Genomic DNA, 24,232 nt, shown 5'->3' with positions numbered 1-24,232 from the left:
ATACTGTAACCTTCTCTACATTAAGGAAACAGCTGCAAAAACATTGCATATTCTTAGGGATTTCTGGAGCCCTAACATAGCTCAGTTTCTAGTATTTAAAGCACTATCTTAACAAAAATGTGTCTGAGCAAGTCTAATATGAATTGCTGTAAATCTCCTTAATGTAGGAAGGCTTTAGATTCAAAGAGCATCTCTTTAATTTTTTGTGATTGTAGTTTTTCATTCATCTGTTTTAAACAAAAATAAAACTTCGCAATATATCTGTAATATCAAATGATAACAGCTAAAACTTTGAATTTCTGAAATGAAGTAAACTAATCCACCTGGGTACCTATAACATACTTTTTCTGGGTCCCAAGTTATGAGTCTATAATGAAGCCATATAAATTATCCCACAATATAAAAACTATTCTGGGTCCTAACCCTACACTGGGATTTCATATGGCCTACTATTTGTTCCCAAGTCCCACAGAAGTTCAGTGAAATGTAGGTGGCCAGCTCCAGTATATTTCATCCTTCATTCCTTGTTACTTCAGGATACCTAGTGAATATTTTGGAGAGCAGCATTTGAGTACGCTTTGAGACACCTTCACAGAGCCTGATTTTTCATGGGGAATGTACCTAACACTCAAAATCAGAGCTCTCCCTATGACTCAAGCTGAGTTCTCAGAGCTAAAACTTCAGAAATCTTTTTTTCCTGACTCTTGCCCTTAAGTAATTTCACTGTCTGAAATACAAAACTTCATCACTGTACTTACATGACTGTATTAAACCTATTAATACATACAACTCAGTCATTTCTAAAACTGTTTCAACTATTTCAAAGTATAGATCATCTCCAAATAAAATACTCTCAATTGTAAGACATACCAAAAAGCTTCTTGTGTGCATCTTCCCCATAATCTTACAATACAAAAGCCAAAGCAGTGCAAGCTTAGTAGGGGAGAGTCTTTCAGTCCGTTCTTCCAAGCTGATGCTCCTTCTCCAAAGCTTTATTTTCTTCATTTAACTAAAGGCAAAGTTTTCTGTAAAAACAGCTACATCCATTAATAAAATGAATGAGAACCTTTTTTGTTTGCTATGGAAACAGCAAGATTTAAGTGCATGAGGTGATGTACAGTTAGGCAAAACAATGCATTATCTATTATTACTGCTCATTGGATTGCAGTAGTTCACAGAGTTTCACATACCAGTTTCTGGATGTCCACCTCAGAGAACTCAAAAAGTTTCTCTATCATATGATTTAATCCAGCACAAATTTCAGGTTCTCAACTCTGTGATCCACTGCATTCATCTTCTGAGCAAGACTGAGAACTTTCTTTACCTTTTTAGCAAAATAATAGGAAAATTTGGGACACTAAAGAAAATGAAACTAGGTTCATTAGTGTAGCAAAAACTATTGTTTGCATCGACTGCCCTAATTTTTCTCATCCTTTCTTTGCTGACAGGTTATTTCCTATTACATCTCGGTGAGGGTTTTGAATCATTTCATCTTCACACTTCATACCCTACACTGCAACTATAAGAAGTAGAAACTTACAGAAAAGCTTTAGAACAATTTCTGTATACCCTTGATCAGCAACACCCCTGTCTTAATTTTAATAGTGTTGTCATTTTAATGGTCAGTCAGTAATAAGCAATTATACAGTAATACAGAAAACACGTGACAGGAGTTTACCTTCAATTACACTATCTGCTGCAGGCATAGTCCCTTTTTTGTTTCCTTTTCTCAATGCTTAGCACAAGAAGGTCCTCACTTCTCACTAGAGGACCTAGGCATTGCTGTATTGAAATTACTTGCGATGAACACTCAGTTATCAATGGTAATAGCAACGAGATGTTGTTATATCACTATCCAGTCTAGCTCAAGTGTAGGGCACCAGCCTGACCTAAGGATTGCTGTAGTTAGTGAACCTAAAGAAGCACTACTTGACATTCAGATCCTTCCTTGGGATTTTTTGTTTTCTATGCTCATCAAGGATACTATGTGAACTATCTTAACTTGTTAAAATAGCCTCGACCATTTTGAAGATATTTTAGCAAAATGCAGGGCTTTTGACTCTGAATTCTGCAAACAGTGAATCAGCTCATCGATACATTCTTCACTGGTCCATCTAAAATCAGGCGCTTTGAGAATTATGATTTATTTTTTTTCCTGGAAGAGAAATTTTGACGCATCTTAAGTCCTAACTTATTCAGTAGACATTATGATCCCTGTATTTGACCTAAGGAATCAGATAGGCAGTAAATATTCATTGAAAGGCACTGCTTGACTTTTTTTTTTTTTTAAATCTTATTATATTTCCCAAGTCTAATAACACAGGTTTCTTTTCACTACACAGATCTTGCACTTTAAAGCAGTTAGTGTGGAGACATATATAGAATTTCAAACCTGGGGTGCTTTCATATTGCTACAAATGGTTTCTTACCATATGAAGTAGTTGTGTAATTCCTCTGAAAATTATAACTTCTTTATTTCACAGTACCTGTTTCTTGTGCCCCCTCTTTCCCTCCCCCCATTTCCATATTTAACTAAATATACCTTCTTCCCTGGGATCAGCCACTGGTACCAGCACACTTGGTATGTTTTAAGTTGAAATATTTCCTTCAAAAACAAACCCCTTTTTCTTTTCCCATTCCAATAATCTCCACTGAGAAAAAGGTTCATTACAAAAGTGGCTGAGGATAAAAACAGACAACCAAAAAGCTCAAGTTTTAAGATGTGTCTATGTTCATTGAGATAGCAGTTCAGGAACAATTCAGCCTGAACTACAGCATCCCTAAAGATTGAATTTGTCCTTTTTCAAGGCTAATTCTCTTCATCTTGAACACTATTTGCTAAATATCATGGAAGAAAAACATAATTTTAGCTGTGATTTGTACTTGTAGGTTGACTTTTGACGTAGGACGCTTTGACAAAAGAGAAAATTATGGGGTAATAGAAAAGCAAGCTCTTCAGGATGTTAATCAGAATCAGTCTTCCTGTTAAATGTTTCCTCCCTCAGGTCTTGACAAGGTGATGGCTTTTGGAGGATTGAGATTCTCAATATCATCTGTGTGCTGTGCCAGATACCATGGCTTCTGTCAATCACTTGTGAGTTTGCCTTGCTTACTGCAAGCCGTAAGAGATGATTATTCTGTCTACTTGAGAGAAACTGGCTCAATGGGCCTTTCTGTTCCTAAGCGTATGTCATCTTCCCGAGATAATTAGATGGTACATATCCTTTCTGACCTTTTGCTTCTGCTAGCCACCATTCTTTATTGCCACTCAGGTCAGAAAACCGAAGTATCCTAACCTTCTGGTACTCCTGAAGGCTGAGTTCCTGATCATTTCTTGCTTGAAATGCGTAAACAGCATAGAAGGTCTAAAAAAGGAAAGCCACAAAAACCAAAATCTGAATTCAGAAATGTAGCCACATCTTACCCTGTCACTGTGCATTAGTACAAATTCTGTATACAGAACATATGTGATAATGTATACAAACCAGTATGCAACTACATGGTCTGCAATTATTAGACAGACTACAATGAAGAGGGACAAAATAAGAAGTAGAATTGAAGGATCTGGGGAATTCTGTATGGGGAGGAACAAACCAAGCTCCAAGACCTCATCATGCTACTACACTAGTAAGGTTTTCAGCTCACACCAAGTGCTTGTTTCTGTCGCACCAAGTGGCCTTGGACTGGACGGAAAATTTTCCAGCAAGGTTTCCTCAGGGAGGATGACCTTTCCTAAAGCTCCTGTACTCAAATGTGGCACGTGGGTTAATTCTGTGCCTTGCTGATCAGTGTTGCCACAGCCTTCTTGTCAACAGTAAATTGAAAAATCCCCCAAATTGAGGTATTTTGCAGGTTTCTGCTCCATAGGAGAACCTTGAGACATTGTACATGGAGTGGGGTAATGCAATGGTGTGCTTTCTGCGAGACAGGACTGCGATTCACAATTTAACTGATTATCTTTTCCTACCTTGTAGCTATTTAAGAATGGCAAAGAACAGAAGATAACAAATTCCCATGTCATGCTGACAGATTAGTGCCAGTCTTTTCTGGTGTAAAAGGAAACTATTTAAATTATAAGCAGTATAATTCTAGATTTGAAATAGGAACAACAAGAAGACAAGCACAGCACGTATCACACTTACATGCTGATCATCCATATCCTGAAAAGCATCAGTCACTGTGCCATTAACTGTGGGATTTTCACAGAAGTGAAGAGATGAGCTGCTGTCACTCTTCTTGTGCCCCGGACTTCTTGTGCTGCTGTCAGTAGAGGGCCGTGAAGAGACAAAGAGGCTGATATTATCAAAATCATCATCACCAAAGCCGTTTTCTGCTACGTCCTTCTGCGCTTTGGCTGGATTGTAAGGCCTCAGGAAGGAGGAATACACATACCCTTTAAGGACTAGACACCAGAATAAAAAGAGGGAACGTAAACAGCCAAATACTGCTAAAACCATTTCAAACCCAACCATTTTATGCAGCTGTCAGTATGACAGAGGCAAACAGATGGGGCCAGAATGAAAAGAAATCAATATCCCAAAGGGAAGCTGTTATTGGGATGTTTGTGCAGAGAACTTACTTCCTGCATCAACAAGCCATCTGCTCGTACTTCCGAAGGGGTCCTTTTGCTCCACAACAGCCACCAGTTCTCCTTCATGTAAATCAATATCAAATTCCTGTGTGGCATTGCACTTGCGCTTAGCTTGGTATAGCAATTCTGTGCTGTACGTAGACAACAGCTTGGACCTGTGGCCTTCTGTTTGACGTGGGGATTCAAGCTGAAAAGCAAAAAAAATTATTCACTGGGAATAATGCTGAGGCCATTTCTAGAGCAACATGGACACATAAAACCCAGTGTATGCTGCATGTGGCAACTGGCCCTACATTTTTACACACAGATCAAGGAGTTACTTACACAGCTGTAGGTAACCAAATCTCCTTTGCATATGCAGCAAGGACCTGTCCAACTGGTATATTAATAGATGAGCAATAAAGGTCAGATTTTAAAGAAATGTAGGAATTTCACTAATTGAAGACCTCTTAGTCCATCCTCTGCTCTCAAAGAGACAGCGTTTTATACGTGAACTGTCACTTGTTTAATTGTTTTTCCATAGCAATGATCTTTGAATTCCTATGTAATATCACAAAAAAGGCATAATCCAAAAATTGGCTGAGGTGTGCTTGCATAACAACTTGCATGACAAGGCATTAGGCAAAAAAATCAGTGGTACCCAGATGGCCTGCTTTTTGTGTGAAATTACCTCGCTAAATAAGGGCAAGGTGCTATTAACTGCTGGAAGCATATTCACTCAGAGTTTGGTTAGAGGGCAGGCAGGGAGATGCTGTACCTTAGTGTGATCTTAACATACCACAGAAGAAAGAGCACGTGTGCCTTACTAATATGAAAAGGAATCCTACAGCTTCCTCAGCTTCTCCAGTACATCTGCGGTCAAGTTTTTATTTTACTGTAAACTAGACTCCTAAAAGCTCTAGAAATGTCTGATAAGATTGGGAACCAGGTGGACACAGATTTCCTGGTGGATTTTCTGAAACTGCTGTGGGGTGGTATGTGTGTGTATGTGTGTAAACACCAGTACGCATAACCACAGTTGAGGATGAGGAAAAAAAAATGTTCTGAATTAGAAGACTAAGATGCACTGGAAGAGTATTTAACAAAAGAAGTAATCAAAATTTACATATACAACCTTAGACTTAACATGTGCTTAAGGACCTAAGGGTAATCAGAGATAATTTCAAGTGGATTTTCAAGATAATAACATGAAAACAGAGTGAAAAATCTTCAGAAGTTACTGGTCAATGGAACAGCTTCATTCCAACACTCTGATTCAGAGTCCCAGTGAAGAGACCAAGCCCAAAGCTCTAGGAGTCATAAAAATGGATTTGTTTCAAAAGCTATCAAAAGACGATGCTTCATACACAGTTTGGGTGTATGGTACTCACCGGAGAAGGGACAGGTTTCTTTTTTTCTAAGCTCAATTTTCTCTCAATAAAGGTTGCACTGCTGTTTTCTTTTACAAAATTCAGCTTGTGAACCTCCTCCATCAACTGATTCTGCACTTCACAGATGCTTGAGGAAGACAGCTGCAAACACAAAGGTGGGTTAGATCTCATGAACAAAATGGTAAGGAGATTTGAGAGTGCAGATTTAGTTTAATGGGCTGAATGCTAGGAGTCAGGAAATCTGAGAAGTTACTGCTGTTTTCTGCAGAGCTCATAGTGTGCTAAATACGAGCTGGAAAGAAAAAAAAGGTCATTGCTTAATGGAAGTTTCTAGTAATTGCTATTAGATTTAAGAGACATACTAATCTAAGTTAAATCATTAAAAATATTCTAAACAATGATGAAAATGAACAGCCTTGTACTTAAGCTACTGAGCCCCCTGCTTTCCGATGCAAACGTGCATCTCGGCAGCTATCAGAGTGGCCAATGTGCTGTAAGGCTTGGAGTAGTTTACCCTACAGCTGTGTGTTTGTGCAACCGGGTGCTGCCACCAGGTTAAAAAGCGTTGGGCAAGCTGAAGTCTGTCTGTGGCACTGGATAAGTGCTTTTGGTCTGTGCCTAACCCCAAATGTGTTTGCTGATGTAAACAGAAAAAAGAAAAAGAAGGCAATTTTGTAGGCAGAGCCTCACAGAAAAAACGCTCGATGCAACAGCTTTCAAAACATGAAATGGTCAAATTACGGGGATGCAGTTTCTTCATGCAGGAAAAGCCTTCATTTTCCCATTAAACAGCGCAGCTCTATGTTTTTATCTCGACCTTGCTTTCTTAATTTTTCAGCTTCCCCTGACTATGAAGTGCTGTGTTCAAGTCTTGATGGAAAGGTATACTATAGAATTGCCTCGCTACAATGTTTTTCCTATCTTAAGTCTTGCTCCGATTCAGAAGAGTGGATTTGGATGTGTGGAGGGCACTGTTGCAGCTGTGTTTCATGGGGAATTCAAGTCCTCTAGGCAAAAGTACAGCAAAACTAAAACAAAACTGTAGGATTTGCACACAAACTAAGAATAATTTCTCAATTTTGATCTTCAGGTAATGATCACAGTGCCCAAAAAGAGTAGAGTGGGATGGAGGAACTGATGCCCTTCTGTGTAGGTCAGACAGGTGTCTTTGGTACTTTTGGCTACGTAAGTGAAATGATTTGAACTTTCAAAAAATGCCAACATAGACAAAGCTATTCCTTACTGCGTAGACATGTCTGCAGGAGCTTCTGCAGCATATTTGGCTTTAAAAGCAACTTGCTTTTCACAGAAATTATTTCATCAAATCTCCTAACCTGCTTCTCTCCTGCAGTCATCTGTGACTCTGCAGGTCTAGCAGCAATGGGAGTCTTCATGCACTTTCTTGCAATTTCTCTTGCTGTGTTTTCTGGGCTACTTGGGGCAGACACTAAGAAACAAAGACTAAAATGCTACCAGCTGCCTCCTTTTTGCCTGAGCGTAATGTTCTTGCCATTACTATCACTGTAGCAGCTGGAACACCTGCATTAGGATCATTCTCGATTGACAAGTCCAGGCCTGACAAAACTTAAGCTCAGAACTTAACCTTTGCTGAGGTTGCAAGGAAAAAACCAACCCTAAATCTGACTGTGCTTAGCAGAGCAAACAAAATCAGTGTAGCTTGTAGGTATGTGTCCTGCATAACTCTAGCCAAATCATACAGAAAGAAAAAAGACAAATAAAGGCAGAGCTACACCTGTTTCTAATGTACTTACCGGAACAGGCACCACCACGGCAGAATTTGATTGAAGTGCTGCAGACATAATATTCCTGAGGAGGGTGATGAAGCAATGCAGGCAGTTCAACACAATCTTTTTGGCTGCTCTGTTGAATACCTGAAGTTCTTCCACTAACTGTGCATTTAGAGCCTCATAGTCTTTCTTTGCTAGGTCCAGCTCTTCTCCTGTTGACTTCTGAAGGTAGCTGTTGTAGTCCAACAACTTGTCATAGCGCTTCTGGATGAGCTTCTGTGGGCCCGAAAACAAGGCTTGTAGTGCTGAGAGAGGAGCCAGAACAAGCTTGTCCAGCTGAGCCATCTGGAAAGGTATACAACAGACCTGCTTACTACTTTATTCATACAGTTCTTCAAACCCAGTAACAGGTTAAGCCTGATGGCAGCCTATCAAGCAATCTGTTAATTACTCTTCACAAAGCATTGCCTTCAGAGGCAGCTTCAAGCAGGGTCTAGCATGAGTTAGAATCTCCTTCATAACATTGCAAAGGAGAAGTAACAGTTTTGCAGCTTCAAGTGTCTGGCAATGGTAAGGGTCCCTTTGGAGCCTGCGGTACTGCCCTCACTGTGTTACCACCAAGGAAAAACTGAGCAAGGATGGGTCAAGTGGTCCAACAAAATTGGGATTTCCGTAATCGGAAGGCCCGTGCTAATATACAGTCTAGAGGCAATGAGGTCTTGTTAAATGGCAATCTTGCAGTCTTGAATGCTATCAAAGCTTGCTTGCTTTTTTTTTTTTCCCCTGGAAACAGCTGTAACTCAATTCCTGTTTAAGCAAACACAAACAATCACTTGATTTGATTAAATTATGTTATGCTTGTTGGTTTTATCTCTAGTAATCAACAAAATTAGACACCTGGTAAAAAAACAAAGTCTTTCTCAGACTTTTCCATTAGTCTCTAATTGTCTCAAGGGATTAATATTGCATGAAATAAAATTTATTTTTGTAAGTCACTCGTTCAAATACAGCACAGGCTTGTAGTGAGTGAAACTCATCATCATATTAAAGCTCTTGGACGTTGTATGTGAATTAAGTTGTTGGGTTGAGTGTGAGAATAAAAGAGCAGCTGTCCCTCTACCCTCCATAACACACCATAGTTGAGGACAGATCCTTTTTAGCACCAGAATTGCTCTCTCAAGGCCAAGATGATGTACACAGGGTAGATAGTTTCTACTTTATTTCCGCCTGAAAAACTGGGCTGTGTTTAGTGAACTAATTTTTGACGCATTAAGAAAACAATTTTTCCAAACTGCTGGACCTTATTTCTGGAAGAGAAAAGGCTATTGTGGACTTCTGTCCTAAAATTTTCCATAAAATATAATGAGAGAGGAAGGTATTAATTACTGACAAATGCACAAAGGAAAAAAAAAATTAATCTGAGCCTATTGCTGAGATCTCCATTGATAATACCCTTTCAGGAAAACATGTGATGAAACTATGGGTTGTTCAGTGAGAACATCTACTCATCGTGCAATGTCAGGACAAAAGATTTAAAAAAAAAATTATTCATACAATAGAGAATCTATGCAATCTTGTAAATCCAAGACATAGAAATAAATAGATAATAAGTAGAAATTAACATGGTTAATAACAATGTCCACAGTTAAAACAAATTTTTTTTGTTTGTTTTTTAATTACATAGACCTTCAGAACAGCTCGGTCAGGAGCCAATAGGAGTTACAAATTTTTTTCTGAAAGAAAGTTTCCTGTTTCACCTATTGTGGAATTGTTTCTGCTTTTCTTTGATGTTTCTGAATACGGGGCCATCTTCCATGCTGGACACACTCACCACTGCAATGATAGAGGGGTACTCTTCTGTACTTTATGCACTCATTCATTGTAAAGACATTGAAAATATCTTTCTGATTATGGAGATTAATTTTTGAGATTTTTTTTTCAAATGCAGGAACTTCAAAGGAAAGGAAATACAACATCTTACTTCCCTGTCATTATCTGGGAGGATGTGGTCTGTCAAAGATCCTTCTGTTTCTTGGCAAACTCTGTTTTCAGTGTTTTGGAAAGGATTGAATGGCTATATTTTAGTCAGCACAGACCTAGGAAAGTATAAGAAAACCTCCATCTCTGAATTTTTCCAGCTTGAGCAGCCGTTTGAAGAAGCAGCCTGTCCTATTTTGAAGAGACATTTTAAGTCTATCTTAGTAGAGCCAGGCATTAGAGTTCATTTGGACCCTGAAAGCAAGAGACTAGTTGAAAAACTATTATCTTTTTTTTTTAATTGTTTTTTTAATTCCTATGGGCTATATTCAGATTTTTCATGGTTTCCCTTTATGAAGGACAATAACTTACTTGAAAAGGTAATAAAGCTGAGATTTTCACAGATCTATGATTCCAGGAGCTAATAGTTCACAAGCACAACAAAGATCACAAAAGTCACTCTAAAACTGCAAGTGTTGGTAACAAAAGTAGTAGAGGAAAGATCTGCTGCTCTTGTCTGAAGCTCAGGTGAAACATGCAAATTCAGCACAAAGATTCTGGTTTAAACCCAGGAATTCAGCTTGAGAAGTTTTCTTTAGCTCTTCTAGGGAAAACATAGTGCACTGACACTGAATTTTATCCTATTGCCTGCAGAAACTCAACCAAAAAACCCACTCATCTTTCCCAATGGATTCTTAAGGTTTTTTGCTCTTTTCTGTCCTAGTCTTCCTCACATACACCTGTTTTCTCACACATACAGATAGCTGTCTAACACTGGACATTGCATAAACTTACAAGGTCTTCACAGAGATTTGCAGTGTTGTTCTGTTTTTTCAAACAGTTGTTGACTCCATCATCTTTGTCTTGCAAGATTTCCTGAAGCCCGATTATATTCTGTGTAGCCAGATGTATAGAATCCTAAATGAGAAGATGGTAGGAAGATGAAACTGTATCACAATCTGTTTTAATATACTGCATTCACTCATGCAGATGCTGCAATAATACTGATGAAATCAGAAATATTTTCCATCTCTGACACCTGTGCAGTTTCCAGCCATTGTGGGATTGTTTAGTGTGATAATATTTTCCTGTGTTTTGTCTATTTTCAGTGTAAACTATTTAAGAATCAAGTTGTTAATGTTCAGCCAAAAAAACCTAATGAATGTCCCACTGGAAGTTAGCTACTCCTCAGCAAGAAGCCACCTCAAGACCCACGCACCCTCAAAGGCCTCCTTTGGAGGACTAAGTAGGACTACAGTGGTGTATTTCACTCACTCTGAATTTTTATCCTAACGAAGTGTGCATCCATTTGGATAAGGAACTGTCAACACCATTCCAGGCAACAACCCTTGTCGGCTGAGCTCACTGGCCTTCCTGTTTGCTGAACCAAACCAGGTACGTTTGCGATAAGCTCTGGCCAGCTGGCTATTGATCTTACCTACCTCTCAGACAACCTTCATGTCCAGATTGGGCACACTTACTTACACTTTGAAGGGCCTCATGCCATCTACAAAGTTGGCAAGCTTTCCATGACAGGGAAAAGTTGACAATTCACAAGCCAACCCACATCTTGGGAGAGGAGAATTAAAGCAAAGAAGGTCACAGCACTTGAGCACTCCGTACATCTAATGCTAGCCCTCAACACAACCTAGCAACAGGTTAAAGGAAGGAGTCCTCACATCCAAAATACGTATTTTAGGACATCTTAATTCATGTGGCTGCAACTCAGTTCTTCCATTTTTCATGAGAAGCAGTTGGTGCTCCACTGCAGCAGATGTGCATGACCCATATGACGGCTTCACACAGTGATTGCAAGTCATAACTGTGCCACCAGACAGCACCTTCTTTTCTGCACTGCACCCATGGGTCTCCATAGAGCCTGCTTGTGTAAGGGGAAAAATGCTTAAGTGTGGGCTTCAAAATTTCTTTGCCGTGGGATCAGTAATGCTGCAGCAGCACAGCTCATTTATTTAATACGGTCATGTAGGCAGGCCTGCTTATAAATAATTTGGTGTTGCCTAACCAGTGGCAGAAATGTGTGTTAAACTGGCTATGAATATGGTTTGTGGACACAGATTTCAAAAAGGCCTGTACCCACCTGTAGATGTTGCGAGGAGAGTGAAATGTTCTTCACACACAATTTCACAGTCTTCTCTAAACTTCGAAACAACTTTTCTTCCTTATTAAAAGTTTGATCTTTCACCTATAATAGATGTTTGCACTGTTATTTTGGCAGCCCAAAAGAGCCTGGCTAATGAAAGAAACGTCCAGAGAGCTGCTGGAAAAATCCCAAACCTTCCCTGAACTCCTCCCTTTGAAACCAGAACAGATCGGCCCCTAATTCTCCCAAGCTCCCGTTTCAATCCAAGAAAAGTCAAAGGCAGGGGGCAACATGACAGAGAATTTAATTTTTAATCCTTGTGGAAGCAGGGAGTTGCTTTATTAGAAGCACACCTATGTGTGCCAACAAAACTCTTCATTTTTCTGTATATTTTTGCTCCATTTGAGGAAACAGTGGTGAAAACTGTAAGATAATTTTATGTCACAGCATTACTTCCCTGGGTGCTTATTTGTGGGTGATGGGGAGATTTCCCCCAGGCAGGCTGTAGGTGGAGCTGTTACCTCTAGAGCAATGCCAGCTCTTCAGCTAGGAAACCTCAGCAGCTGGAAACAGGCTTGTACTAATTTTTTATGCTAGCTGAAAAAAACCCGAAAATAGGTTTATTTCTGCCTACTTTTTATTTGAGGAATTTGAGAAATCTCAAGTCTCGTTTTCAGTGGTCTTGCTGTAAAGGTCACAGAGTGTTTTAGAGATGTGAATTGGGAACTTTCTTAGTCTAATTAAGCAGGAGAGAGGGACGACTCTTTAACAGATGTATCCTGATTGTAAAATGATTCTCAAATGTTTTAAGCTTAATTAAAAAATAAAACAAAAAAACCTATAAACCAGAAGCTTCTAAAGAAAAAAAAACCCAACAAACTCCACATCTCCTCTTAATCAAATTTAATTCCCCGGTTTTCTCTGATTTTATAGCCTTGCTGGTATCCCATTCTGAATACAAAAATTTCCACTGTACAAATAAATGAACAGAAAAAATAAATGTGGGTAGTTTGCATCAGAGAAAGGGGGAAACCACTGATAAAAAACAAAAGAGGAAAAAACCGGCACGTATCTTGTAAAGTCACATCTAGAAACGCAAGTGACCTTATATAATCAGCCATCTCATGCAGTGAAGTGCACTGGATATCATTTTCAAGGTCAGCTGTAATTGATTTGCTTTGAGATTTAGATTTAAGCTTTCCTGAAAATGTTTATCCTGATAGGTTTTGAATTACAACCTCGAAATTATCAAGGAGTGTTTGATTTTTGGCCACCCAACACCCATCTGACTTATCACGGGGTTCTTTGCTTCTAGTAGTTTTGACAGTGCCAGGGCCTTACACATGTAGAGGTAAACCCCATGGCCTTTCCTAATCAGAAGTATTGCTCATCTTCCGTGGTGGGTTCTGAATCTGAACATTATGATGCGGAGCAAGATGGCCTGAACACGTTCTCAGCACCGACAATAACTATTGCCAGTCTATCCACAAAACGCTGATGTCAGGCTGAGTTTCACAAAACTACCAGTTGCTTCCTCTCTGCTCAAGATTAGAAGTTTGAGAAACTCTTAGATAAAAAAGGAAAAGGTGGAGAACACATTACATTGTTTTCTATTTCAATCACAAAGATCTTTCCTGTCTTCTGTGACGGTCAGAAAATGACTTTATAAATGATGCAGAAAAAAAGCAACAACACAAACTCCATCTCCAACATGTTCTAAAAAATGTCCAGTGCAAAAGCAGAACTGAAGCTGTCAATGCAAATCTGCAGCTGGATCAGTAAGTACCTGCGGTTCTCCCCCCGTCAGTATTTTCAGATGGCTGGTGACCCTCTTGGATTTCTTGCTAATGGAGTGGATATTCAGTCGGGAAAACTTTTCTTTAAGGGTTTCGTCATCGTCATTCCTCTTATACTTCAGCACTGCAGACAGAGAATTTCATAACACAAATAATCTGTATTCGCAGGGCTTTTCAAGGGGTGGGCACACAAATATGAAACCATTTGAGAGCAGACATTTTGATGTCACTTGTTGTAATCTTGTGTGAAAATGCTTGAGATGATGAAAACCCTGTTATCAATGCGAGCCTTGGGAATAGTGAAGTTATGGCTTCAACATGGCAAGTCTATAAGAAATACTCCTACTATGGCATCTTAATTATTATCTGTGTTTGCAACTGCATTATGGACAATGAACACAGATATAACACGAATTCTTTCCTCGTTTTCATATTTCTGGCATTACCAGTCAGATAACAGAGCTGGCTGAGGACAAGTGACATTAAGGCATCTGTTACCTTCTTGAAACCCAGCATATTACACAACTTGGGTAGCACCAGCCAAAACTGTTGTAGTGATATGACTGGAGTTGAAACCTCTCTTGTAATTGCCAGCCCAAACCTATGGAGGCAGAAGAACATACTGTGCCTTTTTCTTACCTAAATCTTTCCTCCTTTTAAGTTCATTGATGGTCACATTAATGTTTTTCATAGCAAAAAGGGCATCTTGTAGCGCCTTGTGGTCAGGGTGAGAAGCAGGAGTTGAATTCAAGAGTTCACAGAGTAACAAGGGATATTTCATCACTCGTTGCACTGGTTTGATCATCAGGGATCCCATATCCATTAGATTTGGCTTTCCTCTATAATTTACACAAAAAAAATTGTCACATAAGGAGAAACTCCTTGAAGACAAAAACTTTGTATTATTTCTGTCTAGTCATTGAAGCTGCTGCCTTTTATATCCTTTAGTTGAGCTTTCAACTACAGAAAGTATCAAAACCAGAGCAGTGCTTTGCACTGAGTCATAGAAGTGCAATTACCACTTAAGTCAAAAAATAAGATACATCTGTCAGGGAATGGGGGCTGTTGTAAACGAAACCCTCCTCTCGCCCCCTCAGTGAGAAACACACCCCAGGTCTGAGTTTTCTGTATTTTCAGTGACCTTCCAGGCTATTGCTTAGACATTACCTCTGAAACCGTCCCACTCAGTCTGAGGGTGCATGTGGTACAACTTACACACCATGACACCCAGGAAGGGAGATGTAGGTGGAAGAACAAATAACAGGAAGTTTAAGAAACGCCTGTGAGCGGGACTATTACATCCTGCTCCGGCCCCTCAGGCTTCAAATGGCAACATCTCCCTTCTGCGCGGAACCGGGATGCCCATTCACCGCTGCATCCCTTCTCACAACGTCCCTCAACTCGCCACACTGACCCTCAAGCTTTACTGTCTTCTACCTGCGTTTTTCCTTTGCTGGCAGCCAGGAGGTTATTTCTAATGATGCCTGAGCTTCCGAAGGGTACCAGATCTGGCCCCTGGAAACGTTGAACATACAGGATGTTCACCCAGGCTTGATCCAACCTGCTGGAAGTCACTTTACACAAAGGCAAAGCAGGCAGCTGCCTAGGGTGGCAGATGGACAAGGGTAGGAAAGTCACAGCTTCCAGCACCGGCACAGGGATGTCCTGCGGCTCCAGGCTCAATCCCTGCTGGCTCGGCAGGGGCAGAGAGCCGCTTCCCCCGGCACGTGAGCGGCTCAGGCCATCGAAGCCACCCGACCGAGCTCTCTGGCCCCCACGCAAGGGAGTTAGCAGCCAGCTGAATTCATGCTCCAGCCCCACTCTGGAGAAATGCCTTTGCTCAGGCTCTCTGGGCTTGAAGGGGAGAGGCTGTGCCATTTGCAGGTCATCACAACAGCCTGGAAGAAAACAGGGAAGGGCAGGACCGAGCCACACGTGCCTTCATTACCTTCCACGTGGCTGGTAGAAACGTGGGGTCTCCCCGGAGTAGGTGACACCAGGTGGCCAAGCCCTAGGGCCAGGGCCAGCCACTGCTGAGGCTCCAGCAGCAGCAGGACAGACGTGTCCATTGTGTCTCCTCGTTACAGCACGCTCCTGAGCAAACCAGGCAACGCTCTAGCACCAGCGCCGGCACCAACTCCCTGTGACTCACAGACCTCCCCTTTGAAAGTGAGCGTGAGCTGTTGGCAGCAGTGTGAAGGGCAGTAAAGCAGAGCAAGCTTTCCATTTGCATGCCCCCAAAAGGCTGCTTTGGAGGGGAAAAGGTTGTTTGACGTTAACTGTGCAAGTGTTAATGCTAGGCAAAGAAGGATCTCTGCATATGGAAAGATGGAATAACACAACGTAGAAGGAAAGTACAAAAAACAGGGAACAGCCACTTGGTTTTGCAGGCTCACATCTATTGTTTTGTGCAGCAGAAAGAGTAAAAGAGAAAAAAAAAAAGCTTTCATTCCCACTTTTATATGTATAAAAAGTACAAGAGCCAATCCCTACTGCTGACTAATTAACTAACAATTTGAATGCCTTTGAGAAGAGACATCTGCATATTTAAACCATCTCTCTCGCACAGGCATTATCTGTAAAAAAGTTCTGCATGAAAAAAATTAACAGTAGATGTCTTTTAAGGCTTCTTGATGTCCCCAAACCTTCTCATCATTTCAATACCCCTCATTTCCCCTGTATCCTACATTAAATATAGAGAGCTATTTTCCCTTCTTTCAGCTTCTGGCAGCAATAATGAAAAAAAAAACCAACTTAAATTGTTATTGTTTTCTCTGAAAAGCCCCATGAATGCAAATCTATAAAAGCTGCCTCATGAATGGAAAAATCTTCAAGTGTCTTCTCTTTATATAGTTGCACTTTGGACAGCTGCCCAAGTGATAAACAGCCCTCTGTTCGCGTATCTGCATGACACAGTCTTGCAATATGGTTCGAGAGATAGTAGGTTTGTTATAAGATAATGACTCCCTGGGGCACTAAATGCCACAAAGTTCAACTCATCTAATTCTTCGCAGCAAGATTGGCTGATGATAGCCACTCTCCCTGGACGAGGCCCGTTTGCAATGCACCCCGTTAGGACGCACCCGGCCGCCGGGCAGGACACGGCCTTGCCACGCGACCGAAACAGGCGAGTAATGGCTTATGACATCTATTGTGCAGAAAATTAAGTTGATAATTCATTTGTGATGCTACTTCAGCCTTCCCTCCCATGTTATTGTGAATTTAGCAAGTATTCTAGGTCATATGTAGCTGTACTAATCTCATCACAAATTATTACTGTAGCTCTGCAGTAAATGCAGCTGGCTTAACTGCAGTGAGCTTCACAGCATACCCTTCCTCCCTCCTCCCAACAAAACATGCCGAAAGATTCCCGCCTGTCTAAAAACCACATGGTGGTGAGCTGTGCAAAGACAGGTCATTCAGGATTTAGCTTAATTTGCTCTCATTACCCAGCAACTAGGTCCAGTGGCAAACACTATAGCCAGTATGGTACGGCAGGGCTGAAGCCGGTGTTGTATTCAGCTTGGCAGTTTTGAAATGGTGTGCAGGCATCATAGGCTGCAGCGTGACTTAAAGTTGCAGGCTTCAAGGTTTACTGTGCACGAGTTCATTTTGGTACAAGGCAGGTAGGGCAAATAATTCACTGTGCCCTAAGACTCTCATGCAAACCCACGGAATTCACTGAGGCTGCACAGTTGTTAAGCCAAGCAGAATTTAACCTATTGAGCTGCTAGCAAAGGGCAGCGCTGCCTGGTATTTATGTAATTGTTTTCTTGATCGTGCTCGAATGAAAAGCAATCTGGGAGCAGCAACATCACAGACTGTTTGGGGTGAGTTACGCTGTATTTTCCAGTTCAGCATTAACCAGATCTTTGGGCACAGTCCTGCCCAAGGGCTGCTGAGAGTCTGCAACTCTAAGCTGAGTTGCAGGTGATGGCATTTCTGAGTGCCCTGCCAGTCAGCGGGGAAGGCAAACACCACGACACCATGCAAGGTAGCCAAGCTCAGGGAGGGTCCTGCAGCTAAACCTGGCTCATTGCACTCTGCACAGCTTTGTAAGAGCCAGTTTAATCTCAGAAAGTAAGTTGTAACCTACACTCCACTGGAAACTGTTTGAAGGAGAAAACTAGGCATTCATTTCTGATAGGGTTACGCAAGGCAAAGCAGCCAGTCTTGCACTATTTCTACATGCGTTGCTGTCCCACATGATCTTATTGTGACTCTCTGGATATTTTGTTCCTTTTGGACGCCTGCTCCTTGGGAGGCAGGAATATACAAGAATGCCCCTTATCAAACCAAAATGCAGAAAACCTATCTCCTGTCATAAAGCTTGAAAACCCCAATTGTAGAATTTCAACATGCAAAACCTTCAAAGTGAATTTTACACTGATCTTACTTATGATGTGCAATTGACCGACTGATTAACAAATTCTCTGACTTTACAGGTGTTCCTCTCCTACCAACATAGAGCACACTTGCTCCTCTTTTCTCTCTTTACATTTCTGTCGGGGGTTGTAGTCATTTTCTTCAGTTCAGTTAACCCCTCCTCTGACCTCTCCCTGCAGGTAACTTCAGGAGATGCTGCATGTCAATGATCCCAGCCTGCTGGATGTTCAGAAACTACAGCTGTGATAAACCTTCCTTTATAGCTTTTCAAAGATGTCGCACTTGGCACAGAAGTCCCTTAACCACAAGTTATTGGTGGCTGGGTGAGTATTCTGGCAAACTGTTGCAAAGAGTTTGTTCTTTTCTGATGTTCGTCCAGCCCCCGTCAGAGGGAAGATCCTAAGGTGGACTTCTCATATAGGGCTATCGAAGGGGTCGTCACCTTAGAAATAGCTTTACCTGTGAACCTCATGTGTATTGTAACAGGTCTACAGAGGCCTATGCAAAACGGTTTCCGAGTGTCTGGATTTCAGAGACTGACACTATGTTGTTGACCTCGCGGACCTCAGAGGTCTCGAAGCACATTTATAAGACAGTGAGGTGATAATAAAGGACTCCAAATGAATTGGCAACCAAATTAAGTAGCTTCATAAAACACAAACTTTGAAAGATACTGCAAAGCTAGTGCAGTGGTAATTAGAAGACTAGAAAGGCTTAGGGAAATTAAAACTGAGAGTCTTTATCTCATATGTCCTGGAAAAATCTATGGGTTATACTGACACAAAAGGCTTGTGTTCTTAAAATTTCCACATGTACAGTTTTAAGCATACTGAAGATAAATAAAAGATACTTTAAAGATTATTTTACATTTAAGAAAGGCATAATACTTACTCTTCCTCATATATCTTTCTGCAAAAGAGAAGAAAACAAAACACATATTAGATTTATACAGATCAGGAGCCAGATTCTCTGATACACTTCAGTGACACAGAGCAGCCGTAACTGGCCAGTTAACTTAGGTTTATGGCTGCTATGTCTCAACAGAACTGCACAAAACAGCCAGAGGGTACCGGTGAATCTGGCCCTATATCTTTTTGAAAGGACAGCCCCAAATGAGAATGGATTGTCAGAAACCTGGCTTTGGCTGTAAGACCCAGCCTTGTCCTAACACTGTTAGAGAAGGAACTTTGGGTCAGTGCGCTAACAACGGTAAGTAACATCAAGTCCTTAATACAAAAAGTAAAATTTAACATCATTCTTACACTTTACATACATTCCCATCTACTCTCCTTAAATAGAAATGTATTTCTCAATGAGAGAGAATACATTTCAGGCTTTTAGGATATAGAATCAATGAAGCTGTTAAGTTTTTTGTAGGCTACACATCAACTGAAACCTCTTCAGAGTAGGATGGTGTTGATACATATACTGAAAGCAGCAGGGACGTACAATTGCAGTTTGGAAACATGCAAACATGCACATAGAATATTTTCCTTATGGTATGAATTCACTCAAATGCAAGGGAACCAAAATGTCGTTCCATCTGTGCGTTAGGCTTTCCTCACATCACATTGTCAGCCACTGCTTTTTGATTGCTTGCACTCTTATCCCCTTACCCACTGGTGCCTAACTGAGCATCTGGAAGCTGCTGCTTTCATTGCTTCTGCACTGTCAGCACTTTGCGTGCTTATGACGTCCCTCTGCCCCTGTATTAGTTGACCAAGCTACTTCAGGCTGAAAGCAGAGCAGGTAGTTGCCAGCATCCTTTCATTTTTACCAGCTGCATTTCTTTGGCTAAGCTAGCAAACAACATCCCCAGTTTGCATAATCGCTGCTGAAACATGGGACTCTACAGAATTTGGATTTGCACATGTCTCCAAGGCAGACACCTACATTTTGGGATGGAATTTCTCCTCTTCAGTCAACAGGAGGAATAGGAATCTCAGCATGCCTAATTAAATCTGATTTGTCTGTACAGATGTGCAGAGTGCCACTTTCAAATTGCTCCTGATATAGAAGTTGTTTTTCACATGGCAGATATTACTCAGCTGAGGAAAAGAAGCCCCTAGTAAACATTAGCCCATTTTGATTTTTTTTAAAAGGGAACAATATTCTTTCCAAGGAAAAAAAGAATTATTTAAGAGTAAATATTTTTCAAGAATAGTCATCACCAGCCCCCGCATCTATTATGTCTCACAACGGAAAACAGCCTATAACTTATTTGGTAAAAATGCTGCACAATTTTCTTCCTTGTGCAAGTATTCTCCAATCAGTTCAATCACAGGTTTAGGTGACCACAGCTCTGCATTTCAGTGTGCATTTTCAGGTCTTAATATTTGAATTGGCTGCAATGTTTAGGCACCAGGAAAAACCACAATGTAGTATACATGCACCAGTGCTTTTTTCGTTGGTTCCTGTTTAAAGGCTAATCAGGAAAGAACAAGACAAAACAAGGCTTCATTGTGAGGAAGGCTTTGTCACTTCCTGCTAGCAAAGGCTACAATGGCTCAGCACAAAATATCCTTTCTCTTCACAAACCCCAGCTGTGATGTCGGAACAGGAGCTCCTCTTGCTGGCTCTGGTATTCAAGTGGCAGCATCCACCCTAGCATGTATGTGGATGCTATCTTTTATCTCTGTTTCCTTCCATGTCCCTTTGCCTCAGCAGCAGGGATGAATGAATGACAGTAGCAACTTCTCTTGATTAGCCAGAAAAGAATATTGTAGGCATCAGCAACTAAAACACCCCCTTAGGGGAGATACTTGGCCATCCATGAGCCTGAAAGCCTGAGTTTATATGAAAATCTATTTCTTTCAACTTCCAGGGTAGCTAAAACTTAAGTACCCTGCACATATACTTTGTTATATATTTAATAACTGGACATGTTGCACAAAATAAGCCTTATTTTCAACATAACCTGTCTTCAGAGTGAATATTTCTCTTCTGATGTGGGTAATATCTTCCTGCACCACTCTTTCCAGATTTCACTTGGACATACTTCCCATCTCCTAAGTCTTAACACATCTCTGCAGACTGATCACTAACTGGGGTGTGGTTGAAATATCTGTTGCTGATGTGCACTCCATTATTTGTGATAGCTTTACATCTCTCCTACAAGCATGCAGCATGGGCCTTTCCTGGAGCTGGAGCTAGACCTCTGATCTGAGAGACTGTGGTGCATTCCCTCCTGACAGCTCTGTGTGATGGTTTCGGGAAAGTGAGGGGGCAAGGGGGTTTATGGGTGGAAGAGAAGCACTCTCCATGGAGTGGATGAGCCGGTTCCTGCGAATGGCTGCAGCAGGAAGCTGCGCTGGAGGAAAGATGGATCCGTTATTCTGCGGGATCCCCAGTTCTCAACACATTTCCCCAAGGGGCTGGCACTGGAGCCGATGGCACAAAGCACATGCCACTGGTGGGACCTGGCAGCTTGCTCCAATGCTGCTCGCTCTCAAATACTCCCTTCATGAGAGGTCCAGCATCCCACAGCCGCTCCAGATCCCTGGGGCCTTGCAACAGGGGTCCAGAAACACCAGTGTGTGTGAACAGCCCAATTACAGGCTATTTTAATTCAAGCAATACAATTGCTGAAGACGGGGACAGCATGTTTCCTGGGAGCTGGGCAAGGTGTTCCCCATAGCCCATGATATGATGCAGCATTTTTTTCGCCATTATGGGGCACTAAAGCTAAGGGAAGAGCAACCTTTCTTGTACTATTTTTGGCCATCTTAGAGAGAAAGAAATCTAATCATGGCCCCTGGCTTGTCATCTTTTCATGAAAGCAGCATAAGCCAGAGCTCCCAGCAAGCTTCATAAAACTCTGGATTTACAGGGGACCTTTCATCTACATCCATTTAAAATGTTCCCTGCCAGGCAACTGACTATGGATGGAAATCATCATTTGAAAAGATCTTACTTTAAGGACTGTACACAGTGTCTTAAATGCTGCTTCAGTTCTTCATCCTTTTCATAGGATTCCAGCATGGTGTGTGCATCATCATGGCGATAGCAGTAGATTTTATATGTGTCTTCTAGTGGGCCTTTAATCTGCAAGAACACTTCCCCTGTTAAGGAGAAAAACAAAGCGTGTCAAGCCAGACAACAGCATCTCAGAAGGAGTTTTATTATTCCACCACATTAGCCGTGAGCTAAAAAGGCTGGCTTCCACTTTACTTCCCTTAGAAACGATCTTGCGTGTTTATGTGCATTATTTATTACATGTATTTCTCAGCTGCTCATCTTTGTCATAGCCAGGCACCATTATATCAGTGTTAATGCACAAAAATTCCCTCAGGAAAAGGCATGAAATCTCTACACCTCGCACCCCTTCATACACAACCCCCTAATTCACTGCCCCAGCTTAACGTCCCTTCAGTGGAAACCACACTGGAGAGCTTAACGGTTCAGGGGAGACCATTTTTGTGCTGTGGGCTGGCAGGAGGGGTGAATGTAAGCCTGATAATTTTCCCTTTGACTTTTTTTTCAACTGAATATGAACTTAAATGGGTTATAACAGGAATAATGACTCTATCTCCCATTAGCCATTTCACTTTTATCTATTTTGCAAAATCCTGAAATGGCAATTGTTATGGTCTAGAACAGAGATTTTTCTTCACATGACAGAGGAAAAACCTCCACCCCTCCCCTAATTAAATAAACCCACCATGGATTACAGCCATTTTTATGTAGTATCTAGGTTTATATGCAACTGAAGGGGGAAAACGTTTCCATTTGAGTCCTCCACACCACCATTTTCCCCCAAAGAACAGCTGGGAATTTTAGAAGCACTAAAGTAGTCCTGCACGCATTTCCCATTTAATTCTGGTGCCTAATTCTCTCAGCCTGAAACTCCTGTGTTGGTTTCTGTGTATGTAAGAAATATTATCCGAGCGGAGAAGGCATGCTTCATCTCTTCTGCTGAGACATTCATTCGGTTCTTACAGCCTTACGTAGCAGCACCCTGATCAGCATCCTTGGAAATGCATGTCATAAACAACAGCAATGGTGAAAATTCCCATCTCGGGCATTTACTGAAAATTACATCTATGTGGCAACCAGTCCAATGTTTTATAAACATTCCTGTTGAGTTATAGCCATGATTATTAAAGTTAAAAGCCAAACGCCACATTAATTGGGAGCTCTCTATTTATTCATGGAGTGAGTGCCAAGCTGTCAGGCATCCTGCATGTTTCATCCTGACCAGAGTGGGCTGTTTCATAATACATTGCACTGAACTGCTCCGTCTTAAAGTGAAAAATGATTCAGTTACCACAGTAACACAGCTCTGCGTTTTTTCCCCTAGCAGCGAAGGTTAACTGGGCTGTCTAATGCATGTTGGTTTCAAGGTGTGAATAAGGGAACAACAATGACGGAGCTAAGACCACAAGAGTTGATTTTAGTTACTGTAAGGCCACAGTCAGAAAAGCACCAGCATCCTATAGTTAAATGCTCTTTCACTGTCTGTCTTCTCTGTCTTGTGTTTAATGCTAATGCTGATGGCTATCAATGCACATTACATCCTGACTTTCCCATGAACTCTCTACACAGGCCTTTATTAGCCCACGGTGTAAGGGGAAACCTTAACAAGCTTTCTCTTGATCCTGCTCCCTTGGCACCTGATTCTCGGAGATGCTGAGCTCTCACAGTTTTCACTAACTTTAAGCAGAGCTCCAAGTACTTAGCACGGCCTGTACTATGCTAAGCCCTCAAGTGAGGTTACGTTTTCAGTAGCAAAAATACAAGCTGTAGACTTACAGCTCATTTCAGCATATACTAGAGGCTGGAAATTATCATTCTCTTCTCCAGAATGAAAGAGATGAGCGAGATCTGTTCACTGATGTATTGTGCCACAATGACAGATACTTTCATTGATGCTCAATGATGAGAAAAATTATGTGCTGATTTCACAGATAGGGCCTTTTAAAAGCAGATGGATTTCTTAAGCCTAAAGCCCTTCTTGGCTCTGAGCCATATGGACCGAATCAGATGAGCTTTGGGCATATCACTGTGGGAGCTTGCTTTATGGACCAAAACCACATTGTATTTGGGCACAGCTTTAAAAACATGGAGTCTTTTGCGCGCTCTGACAGATGCAAATCTGCCTCATGTCTCTTCTTAAGTGTGCTGGTCATCAGTCTCAAAGAGAAAATCCTAGGAGGAAGGCTTGAGTGACAGAAACAGTTTCTCCCTGTGGCTTTCAGCAGTGCTTCCCATATGGATAGTAGTGGGAGAGGGAAGAAGAAGGGCTCTAATAGCTAAAGCCAGGC

At 41.3% G+C, this 24,232-nt stretch overlaps 1 protein-coding gene across 1 annotated transcript in view; it reads right to left on the bottom strand.

Annotated features, from left to right (window-relative positions):
* Positions 1–3,179: 3,179 nt before the first annotated feature.
* Positions 3,180–24,232, bottom strand: part of ARHGEF38 (Rho guanine nucleotide exchange factor 38) — a 37,292-nt gene continuing 16,239 nt past the window's right edge. Inside the window, exons 5-15 of the mRNA XM_075039914.1 lie at positions 21,883–22,030; positions 18,861–18,878; positions 14,223–14,422; positions 13,574–13,707; positions 11,785–11,889; positions 10,482–10,604; positions 7,734–8,054; positions 5,962–6,102; positions 4,580–4,778; positions 4,143–4,402; positions 3,180–3,365 (exon numbers count right to left, since the gene is read on the bottom strand). Coding sequence (XP_074896015.1) covers positions 3,180–3,365; positions 4,143–4,402; positions 4,580–4,778; positions 5,962–6,102; positions 7,734–8,054; positions 10,482–10,604; positions 11,785–11,889; positions 13,574–13,707; positions 14,223–14,422; positions 18,861–18,878; positions 21,883–22,030 — 1,835 coding nt within the window. The remainder of the gene's footprint in view (positions 3,366–4,142; positions 4,403–4,579; positions 4,779–5,961; positions 6,103–7,733; positions 8,055–10,481; positions 10,605–11,784; positions 11,890–13,573; positions 13,708–14,222; positions 14,423–18,860; positions 18,879–21,882; positions 22,031–24,232) is intronic.

Source organism: Buteo buteo, chromosome 1 (assembly GCF_964188355.1).
Source record: "Buteo buteo chromosome 1, bButBut1.hap1.1, whole genome shotgun sequence".
NCBI classification, from domain to species: domain Eukaryota; kingdom Metazoa; phylum Chordata; class Aves; order Accipitriformes; family Accipitridae; genus Buteo; species Buteo buteo.
The sequence above is the reverse complement of the archived record's forward strand: the minus strand, read 5'-3'. Positions and strand labels throughout refer to the sequence as shown.